The 24,023-nt window shown below is 62.4% G+C and overlaps 1 protein-coding gene across 1 annotated transcript; it reads left to right on the forward strand.

Annotated features, from left to right (window-relative positions):
• Nucleotides 1–2,319: 2,319 nt before the first annotated feature.
• NCS1 (neuronal calcium sensor 1) lies at nt 2,320–23,914 on the forward strand. The gene is made up of 8 exons (XM_083808004.1): nt 2,320–2,634; nt 15,511–15,535; nt 16,843–16,981; nt 17,532–17,610; nt 17,751–17,839; nt 18,005–18,082; nt 18,407–18,523; nt 19,051–23,914. The coding sequence occupies exons 1-7, from the start codon at nt 2,571–2,573 to the stop codon at nt 18,503–18,505; spliced, it is 573 nt and encodes a 190-aa protein (XP_083664130.1). The 5' UTR covers nt 2,320–2,570; the 3' UTR covers nt 18,506–18,523; nt 19,051–23,914.
• The last annotated feature ends 109 nt before the right edge of the window (nt 23,915–24,023 follow it).

A 24,023-nucleotide genomic window follows, 5' to 3' on the forward strand; every position in this document is an offset into this window, starting at 1 on the left:
TGCACGCAGCGCGGCCGGCCCACGTGGAGCGAAGGCGGCGTGCCTGAGGCCAGCGGCCCCGCTGCGTCCTGGGGGAAAAAAAGAGCTCGCTGCTTTATTAAACCCCGAAGTGAATTCCTGGGGAAGGACGAGCTCCCCGCGGGCGCAGACCTGGCTGCGCAGCCCACGCGGTTCCCGCGGCGAGGCGTGGAGCGTGCTCCCGGCCCCAGGGGGCACAGGCAGCGGCTTCCCCCTGCGCCATCGCGGCGGTGACAGGCAGCAAATGTCACCGCGGGACCCGGCGCTTCCAGGATTTCCATGGCAGCGCGTTGGGGAGCAGGCAGAGGGTGTGCCGCGAGCAAGGAAAAATCCCGAGCTTGTGCTGCACGGGCTGCGTGCTCGGAGGGGCGAGGAGAGCTGGGAGGGAGCCCCAGTGGGATTTGCAGAGCTGCTCTCGAGGGCTGGCCCCACGCTGGATGTCCTCTCTGAGCAAACAAGCCGGCCCCTTTGCTGGCACAAGGGTCGCCTCCGAACGCTTCACGTTTGGCTGGGCAGCTTGGTTTGTGCCCCGGTGCCTGATTTCAAACCCACCAGCCCCAGGAGTCTTTCTGGGCCGGGGCTGCGTTCCCCTGGCTGTGGAAATGTCACTGCATCCCAGAAAATGCTCCTAGTGGTGTTATTTAAGCAATAGCAGGGTTAAAGCTACTAATTAGGGAGAGAAAGTGACGGGCCTGCACAGTTTCTGATTACTCTTCTCTCCTCTGTGAGATCCGAGCTCTCTATTCAGTGTTCTCAGTGGTGGAGACGGGGCAGAGTTTTAAATAGCATTAAATCCCTACAACATCAGGTTTGCATCAGCAGAGCTTGTACCAGAAGGCCTGTGCAGCACGGGGAGGGTGCGGGATGTCAGCCGTGCTCCTGCCCCAGCTGCTGGGGGTGTCATGCACTGCGTACATGCAGGTTCCCCCCGCTGCAGCATGGTTACAGCACCACGACCACAGCTCAGGGAGAAATCACAAAAATGGGTGTTTTGCTGGAAGAAAGGGGTCACACAGGGCATTTTGCAGCAGCTCTGGGGGCAAAACTAAAATCTGATGGGGTTGATGCACGAGTGGCAGGCGGGCCTTTGTCCCTAAAAGCCACTCACACCCCATTAGCAGCTGCGAGGGGTGCTGGCGGGCAGCACAACCCTCGCTGCCTCCTTGCAGCCGGGCACAGCAGATCCTGCATCGCTCCTGGAGGATCCTGCATCCCTCCTGGTGGGTCCCGCACCGCTCCTGGCGGATCCTGCATCGCTCCTGGCGGATCCTGCATCGCTCCTGGAGGATTCTGCATCCTTCCTGGTGGATCCTGCATCGCTCCTGGCGGATCCTGCATCCCTCCTGGCGGATCCTGCATCGCTCCTGCTCGCAGCAGGGCACAGCCGGAGCTCGCCCCGCGGGCACACCGCTGCTGGGGGCCCCAGCTGGGCCGTGGCGCTGAAGGAGGGGGTTTTCCTCCTCTGCCTTAACGAGCTCGGTTTTGGAAGGCAGGATCCCGGAGGATTATGTGTTTCGGAAACATCTACCTGGGGAACGTATCCCTGGATAACTGAGTGGCAGGCAACCCTTGGCTGGTTTAAGGAAAAAAAGAAAGCGCGGAGCCAATGTCGCATGAGCTGTGCTCCTCCTCCCCTTCACAACACAGGCCCCCGTGTTTGGTGCTGTGCTCTCCGCAGCCTTGCGGACAGGTTTCGCTGTATCCAAGCACAGATTTGTTTTGTTTTTTTTTTTTTTTTATTATTTTCCCCCTCCTTGGCTGCTGCTGCCACAGCAGTGCAGGCATGCCTGGGCAGCTCCGGCGGGGCCTTGGTTGCAACACAGGCGGGAAGCAAAAACCGAATTTATCGAGTGCACGGGCGCAGCTCATGGCCGTGCCTGCGTGCACGCAGAGCTCTGGCAGAGCCCTGAAGCCCTGCGTGGTTTCGAGGCGGAAAAAAAAAGCCGAGCGCCGCCGCTTTTAGCGCTCGCACGGTTTCCCGGCAGTGCCACAAAATCTCCGGAGGTTGAACCCAGGGGCTTTTTCATCGAGCTCGGGCTCCACGGGCGCACCGCAGAGCCGGCGGGGGTGCGGGGGGGGGAGGCAGGGACCTGCCCTCAGCCGGGGGCAGCGCTGGGCATCCCCAGGGGGGTCCTTGGGGGGGAGGGGGGGGGGCGTCCCCGGAGCCCCCCAAACCCCAACCCCACAGCGCAGCCTCCTCCCCCTGCGCCGGGGGAGGCCGCCCCCCGTTCCCACCCCCTCCCCGTCCTTCCCCCCCCCCTCCCCATCCCCATCCTTTCCCATCCCGGCTGCCGGAGGAGGGCGGGGAGCGGGGAGGGCGCGCAGGGTGCGCGCAGCCACGGGGCGGCCCCGCAGCGCCTCCCGGCTCTGCTAAACCGAGCCCCGGCAACAAAGCTCCCCCCCCCCCCTTTAATCCACCCCCCCACCATCCCCGATCCCTTCCTGCCCTCCCCGGGATGTAGCCCGGCGGGGAGCTTTCCCCCCCCCCCCCCCGACCCCCGGCCCCGGCGCTCCATGCCCCCGCAGTGAGCCGGGGGGAGCCGCCGGCCACCATGGGGAAATCCAACAGCAAGTTGAAGCCCGAAGTTGTGGAGGAGCTGACCAGGAAAACCTACTGTGAGTACCGGGGGTCGGGGGGGTCGGGGAAAACCGGCGGCTGTGCCTCGGGGGGCGGCTGGGGCGCGGGGGGCGGCGGCTCCGAGGTCCCCCCGAGATCCCCTCGAGACCCCCCCGAGGTCCCCCCCAGGTCCCCCCCATTCCCCCCCAGGTCCCCCCAGGTCCCCCCGCAGCCCCTCGCCTCCCTCCGGCCCCTGGCGGCCCGCAAGGAGCTCCCCGGGCACCGGGGCCGTTCCCCGAGCAGAAGGCGCAGGCTCCGCCGGGCTTTGTTGCAAGAATTCAGGGATTAGGCTGGGAGGAGGAAAAAAAAAAAAAATCCTGGGTGTATTTATTTATTTATATATATATATATATATATATATATAATGCAGCGGGGGCAAGGAGAGGGGCAGGGAGCCGCAGGAACCCGGCGTTTTCTTCCCAAACCGATTCTCCGCGGCCTGTTTCTTAGCTGCCGGTATCGGGGGGCCGCATCCTGCCCTCAGCCCCCCCCCCCCCCCCGGCCCTGCTCTGCAGCCCCCCGGCCCCGCTGCCGGCTGCGTACCCCCGGCCGGGGGCTCTGCCCCCATAACCAGGGCGTCCGGGTGGCCCCCGAAGTTTGGGGGCGTTACTTGGCGGGGGCTCCTTTGTTGTTGTGCTGGGAAGCGGAGAGAGGAGCCGACACCGGCGGGTTCGGTGTTTTGCTGCGAGTATCTCAGTAGCAGTTTAATAACCCGGGTTTCTGAGTGAGTGGCTTTCCCCTCTGATCCTCCGCTGTAATCTTATTAGTGTGGCTAGCGGCTGAGCCATCCAGTTTTAGCAACCCCTTTTATTTTTTTTTTTGTTATCCCGAAGGATGCACAAAGGAAACAAAGGCTCTGGCGGTTCAAGTTTGTCTCCCCGCTCGCCGGGCGCAGATATTTCCCCCCTCTCCTTCGCCGGGGAACCGCTAACGTGCACCAGACCTGCGAGCTCTCCCCGCTGTCATTGCTGCAGTCCCACGGCAGCGCTTACCCAAAAAGGCAATAGATTAGGATGCAGCAAGTTCTCCCATATGGAGAGGAGGCAATGCTGGTGCATTGCACAACCCCACACGCCGGGTTGCTTCTCTCTCTCGCCGTCGCACAGCCGGGAGGAGGGCAGCTCGCGGGGGCACGTCCGCACAGCCAGCCCGCGAGGGGTGGCAGGACGGCTTGGGGCGCCCCGGCTCGGTGGCTCGGAGAGCAGAAATGGCAAAAAAACAGGTGCCAGGGCCAGCCCCCGGTGGTGGCTGGGGCTGGACGTGGGTCGTGGTGTCCCCATGGCGGGTGCAGGTGGGCTGGTTGTGGGTATTGCCGTGCAAGCACCCGAGCTCCGATGGAGAGAGCAGCCTCGTCCGCTGGTGATGTCCAGAAAGCGCTGGGCTTTCTGCACCCTTGGGTGGCCCCAGGCTTTGTGGGGGCAGGTGCTGCCCCCGGGCACGGCACACAGGGAGAGCTGCCCTGCGTCTTCCCAGCAGCGGTGCTGACGGACGCAGCACGGTGGAGCCATCGTCCGGGGGTGTCTCCCCTGCGGGATGAGGCCAGCGGAGGGTCACTGCCTTTGGAATCGCTTCGCTCGCAACTTTCTGCACCTCTCTCTCCCCTTTCCACCACACCTCCTCCAAAAAAGCCTCCTGTCATCTGATCGCTCCCTGGAGGCGCTCCCCAGCGTGTCGGGGTTTCGCAGGGTCTCCTCCGAGGTGGCCGCGTGGTCGGTGCCCCTGCAGCATCCGTGTGTGCCCCAGCACCATGCAGGTGGTGCCTGCTGTGCGGCCATCGCTAATACCAGGCCCTGCTTATTGAGCTCTGCTCATTCCCCCTCTCATCTCCGGGATTAATTCCTTTTGCTGAGTGTTTCTGCCCCTTCTCTGCAGCCGTCAAGGCAAGTGCGCGCTCTCTTGGCTAGCCAAGCAATGCACGGGGCCCTCCCAGGCACCTCTGGGAGCCTCTGATTTATCTCCAGCCCCTGGGAGCCTGGAAAATGCTGATTTCCTTCTGCTTTTGGGGGAATCTGGGCACAGGGGAGATGCAGGTGGCAGTGCAGGTTTGCACCAGGTGCACTAGGAGGGACGCAGGCCCCTGGGCTGTGCCCGGTGGGCCGGCTGGAGCAGGGGACAGGGGCTCCTGCAGCTGGGGTGGCTCCTGCCCACGTCACACCGCTCCGCGGTGTCGCAGCACCTCTCTGGCAGGTGATGAGCACCCTTTGGTGACTGTCCCTGGTGCGTGGCTGCTGTCACCGCAGCCCCTTGCCACGCTGCTGAGCGGGTGCTGGGCCCCCCCGTGCCTGCTGCCGGTCCCGCTGCTCTTACAGCACATCTGGGTGGGTGTTGTCCAGGGGCTGATAGCGGGGACCTGCTCGTGCCCCAGGGTTGCTCCCACGAGGGTGAAAAATGTGTACGTGAAGGGTTTCTCCCGTGATGGGATTTCCTTCCATTGCATCATTTTCTGGTTGTGCGATCTGAAAAGGAAACGAAGCGAACGATGACCGGCCCCATCTTGGCTGGGCTGGGAGGGATGGAGAGCGCTCACCCCCCCTCACCCCACGCCACTTCTGTGCAGATTTGTCACACCTGCGGGACTACAGGGGGCCCGCACCCCCAGCCTGCGCCGTGTCCTGGTGCCTGGTGGCTTCTGGTGTCCCCTGTCCCCTCTGGTGACACCAGCGCCTGCTGCTCGGGGCCTTTCTCTGGCCCTGGGCGCAGCGATTTGGGGGTGCTGCTGGGGATGCTGCAGGTTGGCCGCTAGAATTGTGTCGCTGCTGCTGCTCGGAGCAGCTCGTCCTGAGCCTGCTGGGGGTGAATGGTGAAGGACAGGAGCTGGGGACCCTCGCCTTGGCTCCCCTCCCTGTTACGGTGCCGGGGGGTGGCTTTAATGGCACTCGGGCACCTGAAGGTGCAGAAGGATGCCCAAGGGCTTGCCCAAGCCCTGTTGGTTTGGACCGATCACTGTGAGCCCTTCACCATTTCCAGGTGCCCAAGTGCCCAGGAAAATCTGGCAGCACCAAGCGAGCCCTGCGAGGCCTCGGCCTTCCTTGGAGGCCGGGCTGCTGCTGTGCGGGAGCGTGCGGGAGGAACGACAATAATAATGAATAATAAATCATCTCGTTCCTTGTGCTTCCATGGAGCCTCTCATCCAAAAAGCTCTTAGAGTGCTTTATAATCATTAATTTATTAATCCTCCCCATGCCTCGTTGAGGTAGCTCAGAGACAGGTTTGGTTGCTGTGTGTTTTGTCCCGGGGGTGTTAACGCTCGAGACTCGAGGAGCTCCCTTCTCCCCGCGGCTGTGCCCGGCTCCCCTCTTTGCTGAGGATTTAAGCACGTGCTTAACTTGCTCCAGGTGCTTGCCCCAGGGCAATGGTGGGATTTGGGAACGGGTTTATGAGCTGTGCAGGGCAGGGTTCTGCTGAGCTTGTGAAGGTCCTGGGGTGTTGCGAAGGTCCTGGCCAGGCCTCGAAGGCAGGTGGTGCAAGGCAGTCGTGTGCAGCTGTGGGTGCAGAGTGTGCGTTGTGCTTGGGAAGGGTTCGACATGGACTCCCGGCAGAGAAACGCAGCGCTGGGTATCCCTGCTCGCAGCACCACCACCGTGCCGGCAACCCTTAAAATCATGAAACAGGCTTAAAAGTCTGAGGTTGCTTCAGAAAAGCACATTTTCTCTCTCTTTCTGGTCGTTTTTTGGGGGTGGCTCTCCAAGTTCGCTCTCCATAGCTTTTTCCCAGGTGCAGCCCCCCTAACACCTCGTTATTTCCACGCCGGCTGCGATACCCCTGGGACCCGGGGTGCCGGGGGAGGCACGGGAGCGGTGCCCGGGCTGCAGAGGGTGCGAGCAGAGGAAGATGCTCTTTTCCCAGGAGCCGCATCCCACCCACTGTGATCTATTTTGTGGATTTTCAGCTCACTCTGGCATCATCATTTTCTGCTCTTTTACAATAAGCCACAAAATTGGCTCTGTTGCTCGACAGTAATGCATTGAATTAATGGGCATTAGTTTAAGAGCAAACTACAAACATATCGATTGGTAGTTACGGGGGTATGTGGCGGCTGGCTAAATTCTGCGGGGAAAAGAAAGAAAATTCTCCAGCCGCAGCAGTTTGCAGCCAGGAAATCGGGGGGGGTTCCTCGGCTGGGGGGGTGCAGGGATGGAGCCGGGGCCGTGGTGCCCCCGTGGTGCCGGCGGAGGGGAGCGGAGGGCCGGGTGGTGCAGCGGAGGACGTCGGTGGCTTCCCACTGCGGGTTTATTTTTATCCTCCAAAGTGTTTGGCCCCGGGCTCCGGGTTCCTCTGCCAGGCCGGTTCGTTTTGGAATCCCTCCTGTTGCTCACCCGGCGGAAACCGGGGCACGCTGGCGAGAAGCGAGCCTGGTGCCTAAGCACCCATTGCCCTTCACCAGCAAACGATGGGGGAAACACCCAGAGCATGGGGAGGCCACAATGGCTGGGTGCAGCGTCAGCCCCGTGTCCCTTCTCTCTGCCCTGCGTGCACCAGTTTGGGGTAGCCGGGGCCTCGGGATCCTCTCCTTGGGGGTGAGCGGGTGGTGTGGGGCTGCAGCCCCCCCTTTGGGGTGCCGAGGTGGGCGCAAGCCCAGTGCTGGAAGCCCAGGCTGGGCTGCTGCTGGGTGCTTTTGGTGTGTAAGGGCATTTGCAGGAGCCCAAAAGGGAATTTTGGGATGGGAGTGCCCAGCCCGGGTGCTGCAGAGGTGGTGGCTGTGGTGCAGGCTCCCGGTCACTGCGAGCTTAGAGGGGAGGGACCCGATTTTATGTCTCCAGAGGGCTGTGGTGGCCTGGAGAGCACCTGCAGACCCTTCCCCAGGAAGACCCTGCTCTCCTCGTGGCGAATCCCACATCTCGTTGTCGCAGGGTAGGTGTGAGCACAGCGAGCTTTGGGGCTTCAGACCTGCAGCACCCAGCCCCTGTGGTCCCAGGGGTGCTCACACGGCTGGGGGGGGGACCCGAGGGGGGGACCCGAGGGGGACCTTGGCCCCCCCTGCGGCTGAGCGGAGCAGCCGTGGCCTGGTGCTGCGAAGGCATCAGAAGAATCACATTTCATTTATCCCCTGACATGTTAATGGATCTGCTTAACCACTCTCCTGACCTTTGCTGCTGCCGTTATAATTAAGGTTGTGAAACAAGAGGCTCCGAAGGCATCAAAGGAAGCGGCTGCTCCAGGGAGGAGCCCAATGATCGGGGGGACATTCGTGGCCTCGCTTTGTGCCTTCCTCGCCTTCTGGGCCCTCTTAGGGCAGGGGGAGCCCTAAGAAAAGGCAGCCAGGGCCCGTATCCCTCCCACCAGCTATGTGCCCGGGGTGCCCAGCCCCATGCCGTGGCTCCTCGGTGGCCGCTGCTGCGGGTTCCCCGTGCCGGGGACAGGATCCGAGCTGTGCCGGGGGCAGTGCTGGAGCAGGGCTCGCTTCCCCTGCCCCCTGCAAGCCGCTTGCCCTCTGGGGCTCGTTCTTGGTCTATGTGTGGAGGGAGGGCTGGCTGTGCCGTGCTGCATCCGCGGGTGCTTTTCTGGCATCTCCCTGCCGGTGGCAGGACCCCGCGGAAATGCGCTGGGTGTCCCCTTTAACCTGGTGGAGGAGTGGGTGTTGGGCTCCTCCAGCACCCTCTGCTTCGGCTGCCCACGTCAGGAATCACTCCGTGGTTGGGGACAGCACCCGGGCACCAGGCGATGCCCAAATCCCTGCAGGGATGGAGCCAGTGGCCAGGACGCAGCTGCCCGCCCTGCAGCTCCTCCAGCACTGCTCCCGGCCATTTCGGGTGCTCTGCCCCGCCGTGGGGCATCGCTGCCTCGGCTCGTGGGGAAGCTGGGATTAAACAGGGCCAGGGATAAACCTGCCGCAGCCACCGGCTTGTGCCGTGGGAGCGTTCAGCGTGATTCATTAACTCCCCAGCGAAGGCACCATCCTCTGCCCTTCCTCTGCTGCCTGTACCGCAAAGAGCGACTGCTGCTTTTTCCCCGAACCCAATTTCCAAAGCCTGCTGTCGGCCCCTTGAATATTTAATAAAGTCTGAAAAGGATTTTAACTGCGTATTGGTTTTGCTGTCCGTATCAGCCGCGGGGGAGATGAGAGCAGAGCGGCTCGTGGGCCTGCGTGTGCAGACAGGCCGCTAATGGCAGCTGCCGGAGAGGAGGGCCAGGCGCACACGCAGTCCCCCCGCGGGCTGCTTCCTATCTCAGCGTAGCGGGTGGCACCGCTGTCACCTCCCCACTGTCACCACAGTGCCACTCCTGTGCTCCTGACTGTGCGGAGCCGCCCGGACCCGCGGCGATGCTGGCGGTGTGTGACCTGTGGGGACAGGAGCAAGGAGCTGCCTGGGCTGGAATGGGGACGTGCTGGGGTGGTGGTGTCCCACTCCAAGAGGTAGGCAACTCTGGTGGTGCTGGTGTCCCCAAAACGAGGCTGTTTGGAGGAGGACAGCGGCGATGGGATGCTGAGGATGGGTATCCCCATGGGGACGTGTGAGCAGTACGGCTGGGAGCAGGACTGGGCGCTGCTGGGGTGCGTGGGGTGGAGATGTGGGTGTGCAGGGTTTGGGTTAGCAAAAGGAAATACTTCTAGGCTGGCCACAGCATCAGCGGTCAGGCTGTTCCCATGGTTGTGTCCACGGGGGTGACCCCAGCACCGCAGCCTGCAGCCCTGGTGACCCGCAGCCCCTTCCCTGCACCGGAGCAGGAGGGGGAGCAGATCGAGTTCTTGGGCAGTCTGATAGCCCTAGGGCTGAGCCTTGCTGGGGAGCGGGAAGACAACGTGCTCCGTAATGTTTAACCAGGGCATTGGTTACATATTTAATCCAGAATTTAAATGAAACCAAGTCATCAGGGCCAAACAACCCACATTTCCAAAGTGCTGACGTGCGGCGTATCTTAAAAGCTGCCGTCACCAAACGTACCGCGGGGATTTGGGGGAGCCCTGTGGTGCCTTAAAAGGGGGTGATGGATGGCCTCTGCCCCACGTGGCAGAGCAGGGCAGGAGGCATGGGGGGGCCGGGTGATATCAGGGCCAGCAACGAGCCCCCGGTGCTGCAGCAGCCTGGGGGTGTCACAGCTCTGCTCCCCTGGCAGCATGTCCCCGCAGCCCCGTGCTGCACGCCGGGGGAGTTTCATGCCGGAGCTGGGGGCGTGCTGTTTGCTGAAGGAGTTTCCGTGCCCACGCTCCAGCCGGCCCTGGGCAAGCTGCTGCTTTCCACCCCCTCTGCCTGCACAAAGTCCCTGGGCACAAGCCGTGTCCTGAGGCACGTGGTGGGCACTTTGCTCCCCAAAAGGGGAACGGCCACGCAGCACCGGCTGGTGCCGTTCAATGCGTTTTGGGGTCTGGAGGAAGCCCCACCACGTGAGCCTGTGGGTGCCTCCAGCGCTGCTTTCAGTCTTTGCTCGGACTGGTGTGGTCCTGGTGAAGGGCTTGAGCTGCTGCTGCCTGCTCGGTGCGTGCTTTGTGGGGAGAGGCTTGAAATCTGTAACAGCCATTCCGGCTATGATGCTGTTAACCCCGCAACCCGGTCTGCAGGGACGGGGGCTGGAGTTTGGGCTGGGGGTCCTGTACAAGATGCCCCAGCCCTCCCAGTTACGTGTTTGGCAGAACAATGTGTGAAGCCTGCTGCAAGCCCATGGGCAAAGGGCTCCACGTGCGGTGGGTATTGGTTCGGGCCGTGATGCTCGTCCCTGCAATCCCGATCCCAGGGCAAGGAGCAAATCTCAGTGAGCACACGTGTGTCCTGCTGGTCCCGGCTGCCTGTTCCGCGGGGAGGAGCAGCGCGGTTTGTAATTGATGCAGATTAACACTGTGATGATGTTGAAAGTGGAGTTTATAACAGATTTATCTTCAGACAATTCTTAACTATGTGTTTCGCAGAGGTGAGGGGTGGAGTGTGTTGGGCACAAATTGCAGGGTGCGCCAGGTTCACGCGGGAGCGCCGCGTTGTTTTACGCATGAGGGGCCAATTAGCTCATGCATGAGCGCCCCATTAATTTACGCGTCAGCACCCAATAAGTTCACGCATGAGTGCCCAATTAGTGCACACACGAGCGCACAATTAATTTACATAGGAGCACCCAGTTAATTTATGCATGGGCGCCCAGTTGGTTGGTGCTCGGTCACACGCTGGTCCCTGCGCGCGCTCAGATCCTTGGTGCGTGTGCCCCCATCGGTTCTCGCTCGAGGGTCCAATTAATTTATGCACGAGCACCTGATCCATTCACGCACGAGCACCCAATTAGTACGTGCACAAGTGTGTAATCTGCTAATTACACTAATTTACTCCTGAGTGCTCAAGTAGTCCATGCATGAGTGCCCGATAAATGCGCGAGCACCCAACAGAATCACACGCGAGCGCCCAGCGCGGTCACGCATGAGTCCCCCTTTTGCTCACGCCTGAGCACCCCGGTGGTGCGTGCATGATCACCCCATGAAGTTATGCATGAGCACCCAACTCATTTGCGCAGGAGCACCCAAATAATTTATGCATGAGCGCCCAACTTGTCCACATGGAATCACCCTGTTTATTTTTGCAGGAGTGCCCATCCAGTGCAGGCATGGGTGCCCAGTTGGCACACGCGTGGGCACCCAGTTAGCACACACATAGGTGCCCAGTTGACTCACGTGTGAGCTCACACTTTGCTCACGCAGGAGCACACGTGGGTGCCCAATTTACCCTTGTCTGGGCGCTGCACTGAGCATCCCGGGGAGGTTTAGGCGGCCCCAAGCATCCACTGGCCTGTCTGGGGAGCGTTGTCTTCAGGTAAGCTGGGAGCTGAGTGCCATTTGTGGCTGGAAATAATTAACTCTGTTTTTCCTGATCTGGCAGCCCTGTTGGGGTCAGGGTGCTGTCATGTGAGAGAAGTGTCCCCATAGGGGTTGGGGTCCGGCCACCTCTCCTGCAGCCCTACAGCTGCCCCGTCCCCGTCCTTGCCCTGGTCCTATAAATGATGAGCTCCCACGCGGGGCGGGGGGGGACTCGCAGCCCCGTGTCCTCCCCTCCTCGCAGCCTGGCAAACAAATTAACGGGCTCGAGCAATGATTAACCGGAGCTGCTTCTTGCTGCAGTGGCAGCTGGGTGGTGGGAAGAGAGGGGGCATGCGGAGGGCGGGTGGTGACAGCGCTGTCACTCCTCGCGCACGCCGCTGGGGATTGATGGGGAGGAGGGGGCAGGGGGGTGGGAGTTTGGGGTCCTGGTAGCTGGGAGGAGGGGGCTGGGTGCTGCTTGGGGGGGGCTGAGAGCTGAGGTTTGGCCCCTTGTGCTGGGTGTCCCTGTGCACGGTGTGGGATGTGCGGCCGAAACCTTCCTCCTGGCTGAGATGGGAACAGGGACGGACCCAGGGGTGCTGCAAAGGGGCAAGAAGGGCCCGTGGGCACGGGTTGGGGCAGCTCCTGTGGTGCTCCTGCCCCTGTGCGAGCCCCGTGCTCAGCATTTCCCCATGCATTTCCCCTCGCTTTGACAAGAGCGGCGGAAACAACGGTGCTGACGGCGGAGCTGCCGCGTGGCGTTGTGCCTGCGGGAGGGAGGGCGGCTGCAGCGCGGCGCGGGGGCTCCCAGCTCGGCGATGCCTCTTCCAGCATCGCGGTTCATAACGAATACTGAAACCCAGCCTTTATTTAGTGCCTTTCATCCCGCAGGGTCCCAGGGCGCGCTGCATCCATTAAGGAGCTGCTACGTGCACTATTTATAGCTGCCCCAAAGCCTCTGCGGGCCGGCTGTCCCCGGGGACCACCGCCCGTGGCTGAGCCCCAGGGCGGCGGGGATGCGCGCCCCCGGCACCGCAGAGCGGAGCCCTGCTCCGCTGGGACGCGCTGCGGGTAATCCCTTGTCCTTGAGCGCTCGGGGTCGAGCCTGCCTGTGTTGTATCGCTGCAAATTGATTTGCATCAGCTCAGCATCGCGCCGGAATCGATGCTGGGGGAGGGGAATGCAGCAGCCGCCGCACTTTCTGTAAGCTCGGGTGCGCTCTGCAAGCTGGAGAGATGCTGAGCTCCCTGAGCTGCTGAGGATGGCTGGGGGAGAGTGTGGGGACAGCCCTGCCCCTGCATGCACCCCCTGTCCTGTGCCCAGGCCAGGCAGCTCAGCCCGGCCAGGAGGGCGCCGTGCCCCCCAGGTTTACGTAGCCACAGCTCCCTGCTGCAGGGACACTCATCAGCATCCCTCATCGGTGCTGCTCGGGGCATCCAAACCCGGTGAGGTTGGGCCGGCTGGAAGACGCAGCCGCAAAGCAGTAACCTGGGCTCGGTAACTGCAGATACGGGAACCCTCAGAGCTGGGGGTCCCTCCCTGCCGGACCCAGGGAGCCCCAAAGGGCAGCGCCCGGAGCAGGGCACGCTCCCCGCGGGTGCCAGGCAGCTGGCTGCGTCCCCGCTCTCCGCCCAGCCCGCGCGTGTCATTACCAGCGTTTCTCCTGTACTAAAAAAAGCACAAATTTCTTAATTGTTTCCTGCTGGAGTTGAAAGGCAGCTCCCAGGACCGAAATAGCACGGTGGGAGAAAAGCCGAGCAGGAGAGAGTGAAACGTGAGTCTCCCAGAGGTGCTGAGCTGAGCACCTGGCTGTGTCCCCGTGCTGCCGCTGCCCCCAGAGCTGCACCAAGTCCTGCTCTTCCTCCTCCTCCTCTTCCTCCTCCTGCCTGCCTGTGTTGGTAGCCGTGAGAGCCTGGGGTCACGGGGCTGGTACCCGGGGGCACCTCTGCACAACCTCCAGGCGCGAATCCCGTTAGCTCTGACGGGCGTCCTGATGCCCAGGGGGATGTGTGCAGAGGAGGCTGCATCTGATCGCGACATTGCTCAGCATCTCTTTTGGGAGGACACTTCTGTGCGACCCTTTCCCGTGACCACTCTCCTCCTACCAAAAAACCCTGCCAAAACAACCCTCCAAATCCCTACCGTGGCGTGGCCAAAGCCTGCTGGCGTCCTCTAGTCTTGGTGTTGAGCATCCCCGCACCCTTCTTCCCACTCCTGCCCCCGCAGCCCCCGCCAAACCGACCCTTTGGCTGCCGTCCCACTGAGTCCAACCCCACTGCTCCCTTCACCATCTCCCGGGACCATGGTGCGTGGGGAGCCTGGGGCTGGGACCCCCCCCGTGCTCCCACACCCGCCTCCTGCCAGCCCTCGCCCTTTGCGCTCTGCGCCTTTTGCCAGGCACGTTATAAATCCTTCTGCTGGAAAGCTGCTTCCTTTTATTTGCCACCCAAGGTAATTGGCATCTGTTGATGTGGCTCGGGTCTCTATTTTTATCAGCCGTTTGCACATTGACACATCTCCGCTCCGCCTCGTTATCCCGGCGAATTTCAGACCTATTGCTTTTTTATTATTATTTAGATGCATGATGCAAGGGAAATGACTAACGAGGCCGCTCCCCCGTGCCAGCGTGCTGGCAGCGGGCTCCCTGCTCGCGTGCCAGCCAGGCACCGCTCCCGCAGCGGGGTGCTTGGGGTCGGGACTCCCCGGAGCGCTGCACCCCATCGCTCGCCCGCGCCGTGACAGCCTTTCCTCTGCTGAGCACGTCTGGGCTGTGCAGCCGCCCTAATCAGGGGATGCTGTCTGCAAGGCGAGCTCCAGACAGGGCTCCAGAACAGCACCCAGAGCCGTTCAGGGCCGTTGATGCGCACCAACTTCTGGTTGGCGTATTTTAGGGTTTCTCTGAAGCCCTGTGAAGCTCCCCAGAGGCCTGGCATGGGTTTGGTGATGTGCTACATCGCCGTCATCCATGTGCCTCAGAGGCAGCGGGCACCTGGGTGGTGAAAAGTGCGAATTCAAAGCTGGATCCGATGTGTCGTGAGCATCCATTGCCGGGCGGGTGTATCCTGAGCTGGAAAAGCCACGTGGCTAACCCCAAGGGGTGGGAAAGCAAAACCATCGCAGGCCGCAGGTCTCCAAGTGTCCCGACAACTTATTAGAAATGCTCAGGCCGGTGCCAGGGCTGGGTTGGGGTGCGATGCTCGGGGCGCTCCGTGCCCTCCTTGCACACAGCACGGCTCCTGCTCAGTCCCGTGTGCTTGACGTGGTTTTGGCATCGGCAGCACCGCGTCCCCGCTGCCCATCAGAGCCCTGTCCGTGTCACCATCCCCGTCGGCACCGTGTGCTCCTCTTGGTTTGCTGTCGGGGGCCGGGGGGGGGCTCCGCTGGGTGAATCCTGCAGCCTTCGGCACCTTCCTCCTCCCCCGGGAGGTGCGCAGGGGCGCGGAGCCGTGCAGCGAGTTTGCTGCGGGGGATCCCCGGCGGGCAGCACCGCGTGGAAACCTGACAATTGCAGCTAAAAATAATCCGGGAAAGGGCGGGGGGGGGGCTGCAGAAAGAACCAAATTTCGCATGCCGCGTATTCATGCGAACCCAGAGGGAGCTGCTGCCAAGCACCAGGCTCATGCAAAGGGCAGCATCAGAAGGGCTCCGGAGCCGCAGCGAGCGCTTCCTCCGGGGCTGGAGGGCAGCAGCAGGCGGGGGGCGAGGGGCTGGTGAGCCTGGTCGGGGGGGTGCTGGCACCGATGTATGTGCCAGGTGGGCGCCTTCCCCGGGACGCCCCAAAGCAGACGTTCCTGCAGGTGTTTCGGGGATGCTTCGGCTGCGGGGAGGTGGGAGGGCAGGGCCGGATCCTGCCCACACGAACCAGCCCGGCCCCACACGGTTCACAGCGTCTCGCTGTGCTCCCCTTGCAGGGAGCAAAACGTCCTTGTAGGCTCCCTGCTTTTGGGGCTGGGGGGACCCAGTGTGACCCCTGGTGAGCCCCGGGCTGTACCTTGGGGGACACAACACCTGGGTTCGGGCACGTGGTGCCCGTGGGCACCTCGTCCCCCTTCCAGGCCTGGAAGCGGCTTATGGGAAGTGCAGAGCAGCACCAGCACTGGGAAAACACTAAATTCCTTTTTCTTCTTCTTTTTCCCTCTTTTTTTCCTGTTTCCTCTTACAGTTACGGAGAAGGAGGTGCAGCAGTGGTGAGTACCGGCGTGGCAGTGAGGTGCTGGCTGCGGGGCTGGGGCCGAGGGGCAGCAGCCAGGGGAGCTGGGGGACTGAGTGGAGAGGGGTCCCACAAGAGGTGTGCCCAAGGCATGGGGCACCTTTCCCCTGGTAACAGGCCCCCGGACGTTCACAACCCCGTGGTGGTTTTGGGGCTGAACGCAGCCTTTGGTGACCTGCAGCACCCAGGTGGGGGAAACTGAGGCACGGCGCCAGCACCCGGCGGGCAGCTGGTGCCATCGCGTGTCCCTTTGCAGCCCGGCCCCGACAGGGACAAGGACACGGCGATGCCTCGCTGGCAGCGTGCTCCCACCCCATCCCCTCCGCCCCCCAAAACGCGACGCCCTAAAAAAGCCACCGCTTCCCTTTCATCTCCCTATCAAACCAGTCAAGCTTTTCTTTCTTTATCTCTTTCTCTCATCCTTCCCCCCCCCCGCCCCGAATGAGTCAGCGCTGCAGCAGCGTGGAAAAGATGTCACCGGCACTTCGGTTTCCCACCTCGCCGCCCCCTTCCCCTCCTCCTCCAGCCCTCGGCCGCTGCAGCGGGCGCTGGCAGATCCGGGCGGCGCGTTGCGTAATGCTCGTGCGCCCTGCGGGGTCCCACGGGGTCCCACGGGGTCCCAGAGCTGTCCCCCCAACCAGGAACCGTCCGTCCCCTTCCCCTGCACCCTCTGGGATTGCCCCCGGTGCAGCAGCGCTTTTTTGGGGTTTAAAGGGTTCCTGCCCCTCTCCCTGTGCTCAGCCCGGGGCCGGGGCAGCCCGGCTGGGTCCCATGGGTGCCCGATCCCATGGCACAGCTGAGCAGCTGTAGGACGGGCACGAGGCACTGGGGTCCTGGGGGTGCTTGTGGGGCTTCTGCTGTGAGCCTTGCAGAGGAAGGGTCTTTAAATGGGAATTTGGCTCGGCAGCAGGGCGTCAGCTTCCCTTGCTTGGGATTTATGGGGCGGCTGCAGCTCTGGGGCTGTGCCCTGCGGTGTGGATGTGCCACGTGTGCTCCCCAGTGCTGCTGGCCAGGCGCTGGGTCCCCATCCCCTGCCGGGTCCTGCCAGTGCTCAGCGTGAATGTGGCTCAGTTCTGGGCTGGCGGCGGGCATTGCTCGGTGTTACCGGTGCTGCTCAGCGCTTCTCCAGCTCTGCGGTGCCCACCAGGACCTCGTCCCCCATGGGTCGGGTGCCGCAGGCAACGAGGGGAGCGGGGCCGGGGGCACCCAGCACCTCCGTGCCTCCAGGGATGCGCTCAGCGAGCGGAGCCGCGCGACGCCCGTCCCTCTGCCCTTCCTCCGCAGGTACAAGGGCTTCATCAAGGACTGCCCCAGCGGGCAGCTCGACGCCGCCGGCTTTCAGAAGATCTACAAGCAGTTCTTCCCCTTCGGCGATCCCACCAAATTCGCCACCTTTGTTTTCAATGTCTTCGACGAGAACAAAGTAAGTCTGCGAGCCATGGGCACGGCGCACGGGGCTCGAGGCTGGGCCGGCGGCTGCGCTTTGGCAGGGTGGGTTTGGTGGTGCTTTGAGCAGGGGGGGGACGGGGGGACCCCCAGGCACTGAGCACGCTTCCTCCCCCTCGGCTCGTCTTGATGCTGCGCCTCGAAGCAGCTGCGCAGCGCTCGAGGAGCAAAATATTCCAGCGCTCCCTGGGGCGTGAAATTAAAACGGAGCAGCTGGAGTGAGCGAGCCCCCGCGCTTGCTCCATTCGATGAGAATCACGTGGGGAAAGGCAGTGAGAGAGGAGAAAGGAGATGTCTCGGTGACAAAAGCCCACCCGCGAGGTGTCCCCTGCGCTCGCAGCGGGGGCAGCGCTCGCAGCGGGGGCAGCGCTCGCAGCGGGATGCTGGCAGCTGCGCGTTGTGCGCCGGCAGCTGGCTCGCACCGCCGGGATGCAGGCGTGTGGCACGGGGATGGCTCGCGTGGCACGGGGATGGCAGCGGCACCTTCGCCCCCTCCTCTCCTTCACACTCCTCCGTTCCTCCCCCAGGACGGGAGGATCGAGTTCTCGGAGTTCATCCAGGCGCTGTCGGTCACCTCCAGGGGGACGCTGGACGAGAAGTTGAGGTGTAAGTGTCCCCGCGGGGTGCAGGCGGGCTCAGCCCTGGGCTTTGGGGTGGCTTCGGGGGGAGTTGTGGGGGTGCAGCAGGTTTTATAGCTGGACAGGGCACGTGTCGCGGCCCCAAGCATCTCCATGTGGCTCTTGCAGGGGCGTTTAAGCTGTACGACTTGGACAACGACGGGTACATCACGAGGAACGAGATGCTGGACATTGTGGATGCCATTTACCAGATGGTGGTAAGCGCCGGGTCATCGTCCCTCGGGTCTGCCTGGGTTTGTCCTGCGAGGGGGCTGCAGCGGGGGACGGGGGGGGGACGAAAATGCGTGCCCTCACCTGGGGACACCGCCCGGCAGGACACGAGCCGTGCCTGCTTGTGACTGTGTCCCATCCTGCTGCTGCAGGGCAACACGGTGGAGCTTCCCGAGGAGGAAAACACACCGGAGAAAAGGGTGGATCGGATTTTTGCCATGATGGACAAGGTGAGGATCACAGGGTCAGACACGTGGGTTCAGGAGGCAGTTCTGGGCCCCCTTCGCCACACCTGGGCTCTCGCAGGTACCTCCCTTCCCTACAAATTCAGGCTCTGGGTTGCCGCGGGGCTGTCTGCGGGGTCTGCGCCCTTTGGGGTCCCCATATCCATGCCAGGTCTCAGTGATGCGCTGAGCCCCCCGTGGCTCTGCTCCGCTGCTGTGGGTATGGGGGCTGGATGGGGAATGGGATCCGAAGGGGGGCCGGTGGCGGGGACAGCGTGGGTGCTGCTGGGGCCCTGGGGTGCTCAGCACCACAACGGGGGCGTTTTGCAGAACGCGGACGGGAAGCTGACGCTGCAGGAGTTTCAGGAGGGCTCCAAGGCCGACCCCTCCATCGTGCAAGCCCTCTCCCTCTACGACGGGCTCGTATAGTCCTGGGGCCGAGCGGCGGTGAGTCCGGCATGCAGGAGCTGGGGGTGGGGGGTCCGGGGGATGCTTCCAAGAGTCCCTCAGGCCACGAGGATGCCCTAAAACCCACCCAGCTGGCAAGCGTTTGGTGGCGGCAGGGCCCGCGGCACCAATCTCGCTCTTGCCTTCAGATGCTGCAGGGGAGGCAGGGAGGCAGCTGGCGAGCTGGGGGCACGGGGATGCTCCTCAGCAATATTCCATTAAATGCTTCATTGTGTTCTGTTTCATTGTGTCATGCCCTGGAGCTGGTTGGTCTCGGGGAAGCTGTGGCTCACAGCATCCTAGGGCTGAGCACCTGTGCCCCGCGGGGCTGTGCGGGGGTGTCTCGGGATGGGTTTGGTCGTCACCGTCCATGCAGGGTCCTGCTTTTGTTTTAACCCCCTGGGCTTTTGAGCTTTCCACAATCTTTGTGTTCCCAGCTGGGGACCCCCAAGACGTTTGCAGGGTTGTGGGGGCTGGCGTTTTCCACCCCCCTCATTCTTCCATGGTTTTCTTTCCCCCTCCCGCAGATGCCTGGGGGAAGATGCTCTCCGTGCCATCCGACCACTGCAGCGCGAAGCTTGCCTGTCCCTCTCCGGCCTTCCTTTATGTTCCGCGAGCAAAGGATGCACCTGAAGCGCGAGCTCACTCCCCCTCTCTGCACTCCGAACCAGCCGTTGCCATTCGCCAACTTCTGCTTTTTCCAAAAAAACCCGCAAAAGACCACGGTCTGAGCGGCAGCGAGCGCCCAGGACTTCGGGGCCGGGGGAATGGGTTGAGCGGCACCGAAGGCAGAGTCCCCCCGGCCTCCTCGCCCCCTTTGCTCCTCTTCCCTACGTTTCGGGATCGGACTGCGGATGCGCCGGCGTGGTCCTCTCCTGGGATCTGGCCGGCTGGAGACGGAGCCCAAAGGTAGCGGGGCGCCGGCACCCCGGGGTGCTGCTCGGGGAGCCGAGGCACGAACGGTGATGGGGAAAAGCCCTCGCGCCCTCTGCGGTGCCGCTGGCAGCCCAGCCCGGGTCACTAGGGATATATATTATTATAGGATTATTTTATTTTATTTTTTTTTGTGAGACGGTATCGTGCTTTTTCTTTCCTTTTATTTTTTTTGGTGGAAAGAAGTGAGGCTTTTTTTTTATATGCCTATCTCGACGATCGATATCTTTATTTATTCATTGTAAATGTTGCTGCTGTGTTTAGTCTCTCGTGTGTGTGTCCGAACACCTAGGTGATGATCTGTAAGGTTTACATGCTCATACACTATTGCGGGGCATCGGGAGCCTGCAATAACGATGAAGCCAAAAATCTGCCTTCCCCCTTCTCCTCCGCCCCCCGTATGCCGTGTGCTGGCTAATGTTTGAAGGGGGGCTGGCCGTAGCTTCTTTTTTCTTCCCATTTGCCCCATTTCCTGCATTTTTCTGGTCTCCCTTCTCTTGGCCAGCTCAGCTAGGGGTCGGTTTGGGCAGACCCCTCCTGCTCCATCCCTCTGCTCCCCGTTTTTACCAGCTGGGCCTCCCCGTGGGGCAGGGCGAGGAAGCAGCCGGTGTCCGGCACATGCTACTCCGCATCGTTTCATTTCCTTACTGCATGAGGAGTATTAACGGAGCCAAGAGTTGGGTTTCTCTTCCAAGCCAATTCCTTTATTACCATTTTTCTTTGGGAACGGTGGCAAGGCGCGCTCGCACCCCGCACGGAGCTGGCTGCGGATCAGCTGCGGGAGCAGCGGGGAGACGCGCAGCTCGGCGTGTCCTCGGTGGGTCGGACCCACCCCATAGCATCTCGGATAGGACACGGGAGGTTCTGCTGGAAACCAGGAGCACAGCCCCGAAGCGGAGCCAGCTTGCGCCCCGCTTGTGCTCCTCTCCCTCGGAGGAAGGCAGAGGGCTGGAGAAAGGCACCCGCAGCACCCCGAGGTGTCACCGCACCCCACGGGGCCGTGTCCGAGCTGCCACCATCCCCTCCATCGCCCGCTGCTGCTCCGGGGTGCCGGGCTCGGCCCTGGGGGCACAACGTGGGACACGTGCTGGCACCTCCGCGGGAGGACGGGCGCTCAGTGGGTGCTGCCCAGCGCCTTTTCCATCCACCATCATCCTGCTCCATGAAGCCAGCCGGGCTGCAGCCCCCTCCCGCTCCGTTGCGTTTTGCTCCCAACCTGCCGCTGCTCTCCCACCACCGCGCTTGGCCCTAGGGCCGCGGATGGAGCCACCGACTTTCTGACACCTGCCTGCAGCTCCCGTGGCTGAGCCCGGCCGGTGCCACAGCCCTCGGCCACCAGGGATGTCCCCCAGGACGGTGTGGGGTGGTGGCTGGACGTGGAGGACGTTCTCACGGGTGTCCCCACGAGGCAGGAGGTGACAGCAGTGTCCCCATGGGGTCCGAGCCCTCCCGGCACAGAGGGGCAGAGACGTCGCTTTGCTGCACAGCCTGAAGCTGGGGCCCAGCGGGGTTGGGGTGAGGGTGCTTTTCCCACCCCCTGACATTTGGGATCCTGCGTTTTGCCAACGCCTTCTCCTTCTGAGGTGCTTTTGGATACCCTTACAAAAACGCTTTTCCCTGTGCCCAAGGAGAACAGACTTCCCCTCCGTGTGCAGTACCGCTGGCAGCGGCTGGATTTGGGGGAAGAGCTGGTTGGGGTCGGCCCCGTCCCACAGGAGATCCAAAGGCTGTGGGGTGAAGCCCCCTCGTCCCCATTCTCCCCCCGCCGTGCTCTGCGCCTCCGACCTCGCTGGGAGGATTTTCCACCTCTCAGCAAAACCCAGGATTCGCTTTGCAGCTGGGGGGGTGCCGTGTGTGATGGCAGAGAGGAAGAGGCAGGTGGAGAGCCAAAAACTGGAGGTTTGTGCACCGAAAGGGCTGCGGGAGCTGGAGCAGACGGGGCAGCCCGTCCCCACCATGGAAACCCACTGGATCACCGAGCGCAATTGTAAGACCCGAGCCTGGGAGCCCACGGGAACGTCTCTGCCCCGAGGGTGCCCGTGTCCCGCTGCCGGGGGCTCCTGGAAGGCGTCGCTCCCTCCTCACCCTGGGAACTCCTTTTTCTTGACGCTTTGTGGCCGAAACGCAGCTCCCTCGTGCAGATCTCCGCAGTGCCTCCAACGTCTCCAACTCCGACCTGCTGGGCTGGGCCCCCCGGTGCCAATTGCTGCTCCCGGTGAATGTGACACTACGGGAATCGTCTGCTGGGAAACGATGGACCCACAGCATCTGGAATAATTCCCAGGCAAATGCAAATGTTTGCTCTGTCACTTCCCCCTGGAAGGCTTTTCTTTTTCTTTTTTTTTCCTTTTTTTTTTTTTAAATGCCTTTTGCGCTGGCTTTGCCCCTCCCAGCCCGCTGCCATGCTTCAGCTCCACCAGCGCTCATCCAGGTCTGACCGCAGACACAGCGAGCTCTGCCCCTCACCAGTTTCTGGGGAGAACCTGCAAAGAAAGCGGGGTGTGCAGGCAGCTAGAAGGAGTTTTCCACCCCAAAAATACCAAAATTTAGCATCCACCCGGCCAGTGCGGCTGCCTGCAGCCCCTGCTGCTGCTGCTGGCTGGGATGGAGCGGTCCCTCGGCCCCTCTGCCCTCTCTCACCCCTTTCTGAGCATTTGCACATTTGAAAAAAAAAAAAAAGAGAAAAAAAAATAGGGGTTTTGCCTGCATTAAAGAGCTCTTTGCTGGTTGATGAGGACCATGCTGGGGGATGAGGGCAAGTTTTCCCAGGCAGAGGACCCTCCTGTTGTCCCGGTGTGGGGTCTGTCCTGCCCCCTCTCGGCATGCTGAACGCCCCAGAGCAGATCGTTTCGGCCACAGCACCCAGACCTGGCTGCAGATGTGGGACCCCGGCTTGGAAACTCCTCCGGTCTCTCCTTGGGGCCCCCACCTCCTCCTTGAACATCACCAGGATCCGCAGCTCCTCAGTACTGCTGAAAATAAGGCTTGAAGCTCCTCCTGCTTGGAAATGTTGGCCTTAACCTCCTTGTGCCTCAGTTTCCCCATCGATGAAACATTGGGTGAGCCCCGGAGAGCGGCTGGGTGCTGGGCTGGGGGAGCGCCAGCGCTGGGCATGGCCACGGGGGCTTGGCAGCACCCACCAAAAACCCACCCACGTGGAGCTCCAGGAGCATGGCAGGAGCTGCTGGGTTGGAGCCGACACCACGGAATAATTAATTTCTGTCCTCATTTTAAACCTGGTCATCATTAAAACCAAGCGGCCGGCAGGAGCCCATCCGTTTCGGGCCGTTCCCTGCGCTCGGTTTCGCGGCTGAAGTGACGCCGCGGCGCCGGGGAGGAGGACCCGAGGCAGAGGTGTGGGTCCCCCCCCCCGCCCCGGTGGCTGCAGCGTGTGTCCCCCCCTCATTTGTCCCGTCAGTGTTGCCTGATTAAAACGCAGTGTCTGTGCTCCCCTTCTTTTCAGTCCTCTGTTCGCGCGCTGACTGTCGCTGCTTTGTGTCTGCCTTGCCCTGCGCTCTGGGACTGGGCTGAGAAGTTTCCTCCTGGAAAAGCAGGAGGAAAGCTTTTTCCTCCTGGAAAAGCAGGGGCTTGGAGCAGAACCCCCCAGCCTCTGTACCGGCACGAACCAGGGCACGAGAGAGAGAATTGAGGCGGGGGGTTTCCTCCGGAGCTGCCCTTTAATCGCTGCAATCGGGTGGCCCTGGGAGTGCTCCCGGCAAGCTGGACGGGGAGCCCAGCCCTCTTGGTGCCAGGGGTGCATCCCCCCCACCCTGAGCCAGGGGGTAAAAAGGGTCCTGGGGGGTCTGAGCCCTGCTTGGAGCAGGGCCATGGGGGCCTGGGGGTGGCTGCAAGGGCTGCTGGAGCTGCTCTCAGATGGGTTTGGAGGGGACAGGCAGCGACCCGCTGCCAGCACAGTGGCATGAAGCAGCTTGCCCACTTGGCCCCCATGTAAAGTGAGGGGGTCTGGGGCATTTTGGAGGCCAGCCACACCCGTCCTTCTGCCAGGGCTTTGGGGAGGCCAGGGGCAGGAGGTTGGTGGTGAGTTTTGGGGTGAAGGAGGGTGCTGCCAACCCCCGGTGCACCGCAGCAGCTTGGGGCTCGCCGCGCGGAGCGGGTCCCCACCGGGGTCTCGGTGGCCCGCACAAGACCCGGTGCTGCAGGAAAACCCCACTCCCTTCTCTCTCTTTGCTCGTGCGGCCGCGAGCCCTGCCCCGAGCAGCAGCCGAGCCCTGGGCTGAGAAGCAGCAGCTCCAGCAGAGAGCCTCGTTTGTAAAGGTGAAGCCTGTCTGCGCGTCCGTGCCGGCGTCCCGGCTTGCATGCCCTGCTGCCTTGTCTTGAGATGAATTCAAGAGCAAACCGAGCAAACCAACCGGTTCCAAACAAACAGACAAACAGACGAAAAGAAAACAGAACCCAGGAACTTTGTGACAATGGAAATAAAAGCTTAATGACGGTACCGAAGCACCCGTGGTCTGTGATGCGCAGCAGGGGGAGGCAGGCAGTCTCTGGGGGGGCACAGGCTGGGCTTGCCACCTCTCGCCGCCCCCAAAACCACCCTGTGCTCTCG

Source organism: Anser anser, assembly GCF_964211835.1.
Source record: "Anser anser genome assembly, chromosome: 21".
Lineage (NCBI taxonomy): Eukaryota > Metazoa > Chordata > Aves > Anseriformes > Anatidae > Anser > Anser anser.